The sequence below is a fragment of the Ctenocephalides felis genome, unplaced genomic scaffold, assembly GCF_003426905.1.
Source record: "Ctenocephalides felis isolate EL2017-DRISC unplaced genomic scaffold, ASM342690v1 CF-g0.4_SCAFFOLD_00845, whole genome shotgun sequence".
NCBI lineage: Eukaryota > Metazoa > Arthropoda > Insecta > Siphonaptera > Pulicidae > Ctenocephalides > Ctenocephalides felis.
In genome coordinates this window covers 90,081,046-90,093,450 of record NW_020536999.1, presented here as the reverse complement: position 1 = coordinate 90,093,450, position 12,405 = coordinate 90,081,046, and the positions used below count along the sequence as shown (strand labels likewise).

General features: G+C 30.2%; 2 protein-coding genes across 3 annotated transcripts; both read right to left on the bottom strand.

The window, feature by feature from the left end:
* Nucleotides 1–861: 861 nt before the first annotated feature.
* Nucleotides 862–8,290, bottom strand: LOC113363515 (BTB/POZ domain-containing protein 10-like). Its single transcript, XM_026606008.1, has 6 exons — nt 7,989–8,290; nt 4,968–5,130; nt 4,641–4,838; nt 2,010–2,143; nt 1,497–1,920; nt 862–1,153 (listed from the first exon to the last, which is right to left on the bottom strand). The coding sequence occupies exons 1-5, from the start codon at nt 8,226–8,228 to the stop codon at nt 1,582–1,584; spliced, it is 1,074 nt and encodes a 357-aa protein (XP_026461793.1). The 5' UTR covers nt 8,229–8,290; the 3' UTR covers nt 862–1,153; nt 1,497–1,581.
* Nucleotides 8,291–10,845: 2,555 nt separating this feature from the next.
* Nucleotides 10,846–12,114, bottom strand: LOC113363517 (dolichyl-diphosphooligosaccharide--protein glycosyltransferase subunit 4-like). Of its 2 annotated transcripts, XM_026606010.1 has the most exons (3): nt 12,090–12,114; nt 11,921–12,009; nt 10,846–11,016 (listed from the first exon to the last, which is right to left on the bottom strand). In XM_026606010.1, exon 3 carries the CDS (start codon nt 11,013–11,015, stop codon nt 10,911–10,913), a length of 105 nt encoding a protein of 34 aa, XP_026461795.1. In that variant the 5' UTR covers nt 11,016; nt 11,921–12,009; nt 12,090–12,114; the 3' UTR covers nt 10,846–10,910. The 2 variants fall into 2 exon arrangements, with proteins under 2 accessions (XP_026461795.1, XP_026461796.1); XM_026606011.1 differs by lacking the exon at nt 12,090–12,114 and having other exon boundaries at nt 11,921–12,016.
* Nucleotides 12,115–12,405: the final 291 nt, after the last annotated feature.

Here is a 12,405-nt window from a genome sequence, read left to right as displayed (position 1 = left end):
TATTAAATAAATTGATGACTATTGGCTAATTAATTAGCAATTTTTCAAAAAGACTAGTAGCAAGTGGCATTTTTTCTGTATAATGTGTAATTTTTTTAAATTTATATTCGGGCAACCTGTTTACCTGACTACCTATCCATTAGCTTGTCTGTCTATCAGTCCATTATAATCTATCAGAATCTATCTGTCTAATGTCCTAATTTCTAATGTTTCCTCTGATTATCTGTCTACCATTTAAAACTGCCAATCTGCTTACCTGTCTACTTGTTTACCAATAATGTTAGTTACCAAATCCTCATTATTGATACCATATCATATTAAATAAATAGATGACTATTGGCTATTTAACTGGCGATTTTTGTAAAAAAAACCAGTTGCAATTGGCATTTGTCCTTTTGGCGAGTTGCATAAACACTCCGATATGTGTATATAATCAATTCTAATAATAATATATGGTCCTATCTACCTGTCTGCCTGACTACCTGTCCACAAGCTTACCTGATATCTATAAATGAAGTAGCGCTTAACAAAACAGCCTTAAGCTGGGGTCTATTTAAATAAATTAATGATATTTAAATAAAACTCCTCGTTTAAAAGTTTGCAAGGGATGTAATAAATAAATGTACAAATACATTGATGCACTGTAAATAATACAGCTGACTAATAATTTTCAAACAACTTGTTCCACATCACCAAAAACACTTGAAAAAAATTTATATATTTTTTTATAAAACATCACATTGTTTATATATATAAATATACGCAGCAGAGCCCAGTTTGAATATCATGAATTTAAATACATTAAAATTTATCCATTTGAATCATAATAAATTCATCTCAAATAGTATCCTTTTTCCCAGACTCTGCTGTTACTATAAAAATGTACTTTAATATTGATTAAATATAAATCTTAATGACCAAACAAGTATTTTTTTTTTAATTTTCCAAACCGTTTCCTTCCAAATTGATCACCATCACATCATTCATTGATGATTGACATTTATTGAATCATCATCTACAGCAGTCTTGAGTATTATCAGTTCCTTTCGATAAATATTAATTGTTAAGTAAGATTAATTTAAATTTGTTTCGATTAAAAGTTATAAATAGAGGTTCACGCTTGAGTGGTGAGTGGAGAGTGGATGACGATTGTCTGAAAAGATAATAAATAGAATTATAATTATAAATTATAATAAAAGAACAAATATTTTGACAACAATTTAATTGTAGTAGGATTTATTGGAGCTATAGTAAAACATATTATTTTTAAATTATTACTGCAGAAGTTCTCTGAACACATTTTGAATACTTATTGAAAATTTAATAAACAAACCGCAATTTTGCCATTTTAAAGCACGCCGAATGGCTATAGGGCAGTGTGGCAAAGTACAATATTGTAGATAATTTAATTTTGCGCCAATCTCTCTCATACACCATTAATCTTGACTAAACGGTTCAAAAGTTACATTACAAATACTAATAAATCATCTACTCACCACTGATCCTCCTCAACATATCAACAATCCCTCCCGCCCTTTCCTCTCCATCTCCGTCATCCCCATCCACTTCCATCCTCCATCATCAAACACCATCACCACCCTGTCCAGCACCACCAACTCCTCCTCCCGCTCCTGCTCCATCAAATTCCACCTGATACAGTCCAGCAACTCCGTCCTCCTGCTCCTGGCCCACCCTCTCCATTGGAGGATTGACGTTGACGGCCACGAAGTTCCCGTCGGCGTCCAATTCTAAAACAGGATCGGCCGTAGCCTCCGCTAGATTGGTGACCGATTTGGATTTGACGCACTGGAAGTCGACGTGGCGGCTTTTGGCCTCCTCCTTTTCCCAAGACATATGGATGAAGGGGCGCTGCACGTAGTTGTAGATGACCTCGGGGCGGCCGCCTGGACGCTTCTTAACCTGGGGGATAAAGGATAGATGATGGTGAAAATGAAAACTAAAAAGCATAAATTGGATATTTAAATTCTCTTATAAAAGTAATTTTTTACCTTCTCTTTATACGTTGGATACCCTTCAATGCCCAATCGAATCTTTTTCAACCCTCGTTCCTTCAGTACTTGCTTGGCTACATCCCTGTTCTCGATATATTTGAAGAAACGATACATGGCAGTGCTCAGCACAGCTGAAAAGGGAAAAGGACACATTAAAATCATTTGTATAAATTAACCATCATAATTAGCATAGCAAACTGTATATTATTATATCAATAATAATAATCAAATGTAATAAATGAATTAGTGGTGTATGGCATCGTGCCTTAAGGCAAATTGCTGAAACTTGCTGCTGGTACCGTAAAGAAATATTCAAGGAATATTAAATGTTTAAAATAAATTATTATAAATACTATAACCTTCATTATTCTTATTTTATAGACGAATTGGACGTCGACATTTATATAATCTAAAGATAAAACCTTATCTCATATTTCTAAGAATTATATAAACTGAATTGCAAAGTTGAAATTGTTTATTTGAAGTATATAAGTGAGCTTTAGAACTTTAACTAGAATTAAAATTAATATCCGACTTATTTTCTATATCCAAAAAAATATATTTTATGGAAATAAAAACAAAAAAACTGAAATAAAAAAGTATCTTTTCTAAAAAGCAATTGTTTCGTCAACATAAGAAATAAGTTTTTTGAATCAATCAAATCGGATGCTTAGTTCTCTCAAAAACTGCTATTTTTTGCACATTTATTTCCGTATCTCCAAAACGGCTGGACCTGCCTTTGTCAAAAACTAATAACCACTTCTCCCCATCATTACAAATTGATTTTTTTTTAGATCATTCAAATAAAATACTCCATTCTCTCAAAAATTCCATTTCTATTTTTGGCACTCTTTGCTTCGTATCTCCGTAACGGCTGAACCTGCCTTTCCCAAAAACTAATCAACACATCACCCTATCACTAGGAACCGAATTAGCACAAAAGCGCAACTTTTTCGTCCACGTTTTAACCAAAAATTCTGAATGGAAATTGAAATTTAAAAATTTAAATTCAAAAGATAATATTATTAACATATAACTATGGCTGCCAACAATCATAAAAGCAGAATAGACGTCCATCCTAACCAACTTGCATTTCGTGTATACCAGAATGCCACCTGATCAGACTTGAAATAAAAATACCTGGAGACCTATGGATATAGTTTAACTATAATACTTCCATTTTACTATTTTTTCCCTTTGTTTTTAGTTTTTTTTTTATTATATTAGCTCTAGTAGCTACGCCACTGAGGATATCTACTAATTTGTAATCAACTAATTTATCATATACTTGTCAGCAGTCTCTGCTTAATGTACTAAAAAATACAGATTGCAGAATAAAATTGAATAAAAAAAATATTTGGGAATTATGCTGATTAGTTTTTGACTAAAGTTGGTCAAACCAGTTCTTTGAAATCCAATGAATTTAATAATACTTGAACCTGGTCTTAATGAACATACTAAAATATTATAGTCCTACGATTATAAGTGGCTCAATTATAAAATTTAATTAAAACTTAGACTATTCGGCCTTGCTTTCAGAAAACACTCCGTGCATAAATTAGGAACATGTTCGTTTTTCAGTAATGTGTAAAAAAATTGTACAAAAATAAATAATCAGCAATAGTTTTTCACCACATTATATTGCTCCAAAGCAACATGGTATATTTATAAATCATTCATAAACTAGTGGGGTGCATGGCATCGTGCCTTAAGGCAAATTTCTGGAACTTCCTGTATCGTAATTAAAATTCTTGGTACGGAACCCAAAAAAAATTACACAAAATGTGTACACATTATTAAAATCTCTATAAAATATCTGACAATTTGATGTGCATAAGTCCAATAAACATTTTTGACCACCAAATGACATTTTTAGAACTTAAATTACATAACCGCTAGACCTGCCTCCCCAAAAATTTAATCAGTTCTTCATCTTGTCAATACAAGTAAAATGCTTTTTGAATTATTAAAATCGGACGTTCCGTTCTCTTAAAAACTGAGTTACTGTTTTTGGCACTTTTTGCCCCGTATCTTCGAAACGGCTAGACCTGCCTTCTCCAAAAACTAATCAGCACGCCTCCTTTGAATTTTTTTTTTGAATTATTTCTGAATTATTCATATTGGTTGATCGGTGTTCCCGAAATCGTCGACGAAAATTTGTATCCTAACATACACACACATACATCCATTTTTTCTAAGGTATGCCAAAATGTTCAGAAATCTTTGAAACGTAAATATATATAAAAATTTCATTTTTGATTTCTTTGCGATTACTATAACTTACCCTGTGGGAAGTTAATTAATATATTGATTTTTTTATTAATTAAGTTGATTAATTAAATAAATCAGAAAGTTTATGCAACTTGTTTTAAGGCAAAATGCCACTTACAACTAGTTAACAACTTTTTAGAAATCTTTTTAGAAAACTAGCATTTTTATTCTATAAACTCTTTTTATCTCTCTAAACATAACTGACTTTGAATTAACCATACAATTAATCATAATTATTTATTTATCTACTCATAAGCAAACCATAATCAATAGCAATAAATATCATTTTATCCTCTTATCATATTCATGCATCCCTTTGTTATACATCCATTAATACTATATTTATCCTTTACTCACTTTGCGAATACTCTTCTCCCATTTGTGGAGGGTACTCCTCGTCCCAGTCAACAGAGTCATCATCGAGCAAAACAACAACATGACATTCACGGTCACCTCTCTGTGCAGAATTTACCATCAGGGGTAGAATTAATTCCTCTAAAAACACTTCAAATTGACATCTTGCTCCTTCATTGCTTAATTCGTGTAACAAACCACCTGGTAAAAAATAATACAGATAAATAAAAGGTATAAGATGCCAAGGTTGTGATAATTATTATTTTTATAGTCAATGTATTTCCTTTATATTTATATTTATATATTTACATTGACGCGTGGAAGACTTACGAAGATTTTGACAGCGCACAGTCTGTGCATCGAAGGGCACCAGCAGATAATCACAAGCTTCTCTCAATTCCTGCACAGAAACTGTAGGTGGGCAGCGTATTAAGCCCCCTTTGTAATAATCCAGTATAGCACGGAAAACCATTGCAGAAATGCCTTCAGCCACCTGGAAGTAAAAATAGTATGAAACATATATCTTATATATAAAATTCTTCTGTGATGGGGTATGAGAGGTTAATTCTCCTGAACGATTATTCGGATTTTCATAAATCTTCCTGAAGTTTGTTAAGGGAATTTTCTAGGATTTTTTGATTTATAGAAATATAGTTAGATTGTAGAAATAAATGGGAAAAATTACAAAAAACCGCCTATAATTGTTTGACTTTGAAAATATTTGAGGCATAGTTTGACATTAAAAGCAAATTAAGGCTGTCATTTGCCAAACATTTTAATTCACCCTATAAGCTAAGGCAATATTAAAATATAATATATTTATGATTATAAATACGAACTAGCTGTAAGTGGAATTCTGTCTTGAGGCAATTATAGCATCGTGCCTTAAGGCAAATTGCTGGAACTTCCCGTACCGTAACGAAATATTCGAGGAATACTGAATGTTTTCAAATAGATTATTATAAATATTGTAACATTGTCTAATATTCATAAGAATTATATGAACTGAATTGCCAAGTTGAAATTATTTGTAAAGTATATTAGAACTTTAGTCAGAATTAAAAATTAAAAAAAAAAAAAAAAGTTGGAACAAAATTTTTTTTTCCAAAATTAATTATTTTGTTAAGACAAGCAGAAAGTTCTTTGAATCATTTAAATCGGACGTATAGTTCTCACAAAAACTGCCATTTTTTACACATTTAGCGACGTATCTTCGAAATGGCTGGGCCTGCCTTTGCCAAAAACTAATAAACACTTCTCCCAATCATTACTAATTGAATGTTTTTTAGATCATTCAAATCGGATACTCCGTTCTCTCAAAAAGTCGATTTCTATTTTCTGCACTCTTTGCTTCGTATCTCCGAAACGGCTGGACCTGCCTTTGCCAAAAACTAATCAGCTCTTTTCACTATCAATAGGAATCGAATGTTTTTTGAACCATTCAAATCGGTTGATCCGTGCGCCCGAAAACGTGACTGGATATTTGTATCCATACATACATACACACACACACACACACACACCCATTTGTTCTGAAGTATGCCAAAACGTTCAGAAACCTTCAAAACGTCGAGAAATGTAAAAATTTTCAATTCCGATTTTCGGCCCATTACAATAACTTACCCTACGTGAAGTTAAAAATGTAATGTCTACATTATTATTGCCGTAAAGCAGCTGAGATGTGCCAAAAATTAAAATAATATAAGATACATTATATAATACATTATATATTTGGTACATAAAGTGACTTTATAATTAATTGGACAAATCATTATTTTTTAACTAATGCAGTCGTGTTTTGCCTTACTTTACTGAATCATAATGCAAAAACAATTTACTTATTCAAAAAATTATTTAGAAGTTTCATTGTGTCAAAAATTCATAGGTTTGGCATTGGATACGGAATATTTACTCAAGTCAATGGAGCGTTTTGGGTCTGAATATTTTTACTGTGCTCCAATTTGCATGAAATTTTGGAGTTAAGTTCACCTTACTCTCAAGTTTAAAAGTTAAAATAATTTAGACTCCTTTGCCACTTCCCAGGTGGATAACATTTCTTCTCAGTGGTACAATTTTACTTTTTTCAAAATAACGTTGGGTATGGATAAAAGAACTAATTAGAAGAGAAAAATGTTTAATAATGTTTTTCAAAAAAACAAATACTTTTCATGTTACTGGCTACTGAAAATTCTTTCCTTTTTAACTTTCCATATAGATAGTAATCGCAAAAAAATCGAAAATGAAAATTTTTATATATCTTTACATTTCAGAGGTTTCTGAATATTTTAGCATACCTTAAAAAAAATGGATGTATGTGTGTGTGCGTGTGTATGTGTATGTGTATGTGCGTGTGTGTGTATGTGTGTGGATACAAATTTTCGTCGATGATTTTGGGAATACGGATGAAGCGATTTGAATAATTCAAAAACATTCGATTCGTATTGATAAGGAGACGTGCTGATTAGTTTTTGGCAAAGGCAGGTCTAACCATTCCGAAGATAAGAGGCAAAAAGTGGCAAAAACGGTGACTCAGTTTTTAAGAGAACGGAGCGTCCGATTTGAATAATTCATAAAGAATAAGTAAAAACATTTCACTGGTATTAACAAGATAAAGAATTGATCAAATTTTCATGAAGGCAGGTCTAGCGGTTTCGGAGATCTAGTGAAAAAAGTAAAAAAAATGCCATCTGGCGGTCAAAAATGATCATTAGACATATGCACATCAAATTATGAGATATTTTATAAACATTTTAACAATAAGTATAAATTTTGTTTACATTCCTATGGGTTCCGTACCAATGCTTATCCGTTAGACGGCGGCGCGGCGCTTTCGCGCTTCTATATTATGTCTCTATGCAGTTAAAGCAGTACCATTGCTTTGAAAAAAAGTTCATAATTTCCAAAATATTTCAAAATACACTTTTCTTCAAAAAGTCTTTTTTTCAAAAAAAGTAAATTTTTGTCAAAAATTTATAGTTTCTCAAAAATCTAATTTTTCAGAGTAAATTTTTTTCAAAAATGGTAATCTTTTTAAAAAAAAATAATTTTTGGTACGGAAAGTTCCAGCAATTTGCCTTAAGGCACGATGCCATGCGCCCCACTAGTTAGCGTTTTTTATCGTATTTTGCGAATATCTTTAAAAATATACCTTTTAACAAAAATCATGTGATGAACAAACTTCTCAATTTTACATCACTTATATATTGGTGTAAATAGTAATTCAAAAAACAATAATTATTATTGTTAACTGAATGGTAAATATTAGTATAGGATAGTAAAAAAACGTAGATGTGGGTACAGGACAACGTCTGTTGGGTCATCTAGTGTATCTATATATTGTCTATTTATTACCTTGAACTCTCCCCTTTCATTAGGATGTGTAAACTCCAGTCCCGAGCTAAACATCCTCCCCAGCATTGTATCAGGATGTGCAGTAAACAAAGCAGGATCTAATATAAACCTCGTGTTGTCAACGATCAATGTAACTCTATCCTCATTATTCGAAGGCTGATTGAGCCCTGAACTTCCAGGCTGAGAACTAGTACTTGAAGCCATATTGGGACTCTTTGAAGACGGTTGTAACACGCTCATTTGTTTGGGGCCTGTAGGGTGTTTGAGATTAGATTTGCTTGTTGGTATTTCAGAATCTTGGAGACGACTGAAATGGACAAGTGAAAGTTGTAAAAATGGGATTTGTGTATTGATTAAAGTATTTATTACCTACCCCAGGCGATTTTTGTAAACTCTGGCCCTCCTTTCTTCACTTTCGTGATCTGTATCGCTGCTGCTATCGTGGTAATAGAAACGATCCTTCGAAGGGCCTCCGGACATTTTTGCCCAGGATGGTTTATTCAAACAAATAAAGCACAGGCACTTTTTGAAAAACAGTGCCGTGCTTTATCCAATTTATGTTTATCTATTAGAGAGTAATTAAAACATTATAGGCGTTTGGAAATTTAAAAAAACATTTGGGACTTGTACAATATTAAGTCCAGATTGACAAGTTAAACCGAGAGAAAATCATTTTCTATTGTTGGAGCACCATAAACAACAAGTATTTTAGCGTTTTTAGTAAATTTTAACTTAAAATTGTATTAATAAATGTGTGAAATGACACAAAAGCACTAAATTTGTGATTTGATACAAAAATTCTTTCTTAATTTGACAGTTTAGAATTAGTTCAAGATGGCGGGAACTGTCAAGTTTAGTAGGCGGGATTTTTAAAATTGATTAAAATATTTATAAAATACACAAATAAAACACAAACATAAGCATTCTTCGAAAAACAATATTAACCTTCATCTAACATAAGTTTATTAACACGAAAAAAATCAAAACGTCATTAAAAAATAATTAAAACTTGCACAATGATAAGTTTAACCGGGGTGACAAAAACATTTTTATTGATGGAGCACTAGGAAATTTAAGATTTTATTGTAATTAATCCGTTTTATCTTAATACTATTTTATTAAATATTTTAAAAAAAATACTAAATAAGTGGTTTCAAGTGGTTTATTACAAAAATTCTTTCCTAACTTGACAGTTTAAAATTGATTCAAAATGGTGAAAACTGTCAAATATTTTGCGGGAATTTTGAAATCGTTTAGGTTACTCATTTATTATTTAATTATATTTATTTTCCTAGACAATATTAGAATACGATATATTCCTAGTTTATTTTATCCCAAATTTAGTATTTAATATATAATAAAAATTGACCTGAATTAATATTATAAATATAATAAATAATATAATATCCAGAAAATATTATTTATGTTATGTTACTAATATTAATTAGATAATTTTTTATATATTATTATCAATTCATATATAAAGTCTTTAATGCAATCAATACATCAAATAAAAGAAAATTTAATATGAAGTATGCATAATTTAATAAGTAATAAAACCGCAAATAGCACAACTCAATATCAATAATTTTGTGAACTTGAATGACTAAAAATATTATGAGAAATCATATTTTATAAATGAATCATCTAAGGTCTGTATCTATCTCCAAACAAATTCTGTTTATAATTTCAGTTACTACGATGTTAACTTTGCTTTTCTTTAAAATTACTACCATTATCGTTTATATTTTTTTATTGCTCAGTTAACTTCTTCAGACTAGATGTTTTTTTTAAACTATTTCTTGTAAATCTTTCACATTTATATCATCTAGACTGATTTGTTTCACAAAGTTCCACAATAGAACTAGAAAAATCTTCGGGCTGAAATAAAAAGTTTTTTAAATGAAGCAGTGATGAACAAATAGTACAGTCTTACTGTATTTATAGCAAAATTTTCACATTTATATCATCTTAACTGATTTGTTGCACTAAGTTCCACTATAGAATTAGAAGAATCATCGGGCTGAAATAAAAAACTTTTTAAATAAAGCAGTGATGAACAAATAGTACAGTCTTACTGTATTTATATTAAAATTTTCACATTTATATCATCTAAACTGATTTATTTCACGAAATTCCACAATAGAATTAGAAGAATCTTCGGGCTAAAATGAGAAGCTTTTCAAATGAAGCAGTGATGAACAAAAGTACAGTCTTACTGTATTTATATGAAAATTTCCACATTTATATCATCTAAACTGATTTGTTTCACTTAGTTCCACAATAGAACTAGAAGAATCTTCGGACTGAAATAAAATGCTTTTTAAATGAAGCAGTGATGAACAAACAGTACAGTCTTACTGTATTTATATTAAAACTTTCACATTTAAATCATCTTAACTGATTTGTTTCACTAAGTTCCACAATAGAACTAGAAGAATCTTCAGACTGAAATAAAAAGCTTTTTAAATGAAGCAGTGATGAACAAACAGTACAGTCTTACTGTATTTGTAATAAAACTTTCACATTTATATCTTCTTAACTGATTTGTTTTACTAAGTTCCACAATAGAATTAGAAGAATCTTCAGGCTGAAATAAAAAGCTTTTTAAATGAAGCAGTGATGAACAAACAGCACAGTCTTACTGTATTTATATTAAAATTTTCACATTTATATCATCTAAACTGATGATTTGTTTCACTAAGTTCCACAATAGTATTAGAAGAATCATTGGGCTAAAATAAAAAAAACTTCTTAAATGAAGCGTTTCATTAAACAGTACAGTCTTACTGTATTTATATGTGTATAATAATTGAAACCAAACCACTCATTACTTTAGAAAACCATTTATTCGTTCTTTCATAATATATATAGCATTACATCTGATGTCTTCATTCATTCCATTATATATTTATATAAAATCTACTTTGAAAAGTTTGCATTGATGTAATGGTATAAGACAACTAGGAGGAATAAAGAAACCCCCAGAATGTTGGAGAATATAGCCAGTTGAACGTCTGTGATCATTCTGAAACAAAAAATAAAGGATTTATTGTAAATATTATAGACAAAGACACTGAGAGTAGATTTAGCTGATGATGTGAATGTGAGAAACAAAAAATAAGTCTCTTATTAAAAAATAAGACAAATCCTGCACCATAGTTCAACACTGCGTAATCATATATCATACTTTTGAAGACTTTTGAAAAGGGCTCATTATAAACATTACAGACAAAGACACTAAGAGTGGATTTAGATAACGATGTAAATGTAATAGACAATGCTTATTGAAATTTGCATTATTTGAAAGAAATAGCCTTAAATTAAGCTTACAAATTTCCTGGAAAATGCTTCAGTGTCTAATCATATATAATACTAAACTAAGTGAATTTAAAATGCTATTGGATTATGTTTATGATATATTCATGAGAGATAGAATTTATTTAACATATTGCTAGAAGTTTACTCAAATATGCTTGTTTCGAAAAGAAAGTTTGATATAATAGCATATCAAGTTATATACAAATCCTACGTTGTCTGATCATATATAATCCTAAATTAATACTATTATATAATAATAAAATGCTAAGAAATAATAATACCGAGTGCTTCAAAAAAATATATACACACTTTAAACTATTTTAGTTTTATCTAAGAGATTCAAGCAGCGTGTAGAGAAATCTCATTGGACGTTTTGATACAATATACAGAATCAGTGGTGACTCGTACTAAGAATTGTATTGATGCTGCAGGTCACCAATTTGAACAGTATAAGATTTGCTATTTATATTTCATTTACATTGAATTTTCAGCTGTCTATTTTCCTAAAATTTAACTTTGTAGAACGGTAAATAAATTTTCTATGGAAGTTCAAAGTGTGTAAACATTTTTTGAAACACCCTGTAGTATTTTTTAACTGTATTTATCCTTACTTGCAGAATCCTTATCAGTTCGCCAACAAATTTACAAATATCTATTTACACAATTGTCCTGTAGCAATGACGATTGCACTTGCTAAAAGCTAAAAGATTAAATTTTTAAATTATAATAAAAATTTGCTATATCTACAAGTAGAAATAAATATATAAATTACACAAATACCTTGTATATTTATATGAAAACTTCTAGATGAGTGTCGTGTCATCTGTCAGTTGGCGTCATCAGTGTTGCCAGATTTGAAAAAATGAAACGTCAAAATAGAGAAGTTAACTTTGGGAGGGAAATTTGAAATTTATAACATTAGGGAAAATTTAAATTTGTAACCGTTTTGGGCAAATTACATTATTTTTGAACAATCTACAGCATTTTTAGTGGATCTATAAGACTTTCAAATCATTTACTACATTTTTAATCAGACAATCTAAAATATTTTCAGACAATTTGCAAATGTTTCTAAACAATTTTGAAGAGTTTCATT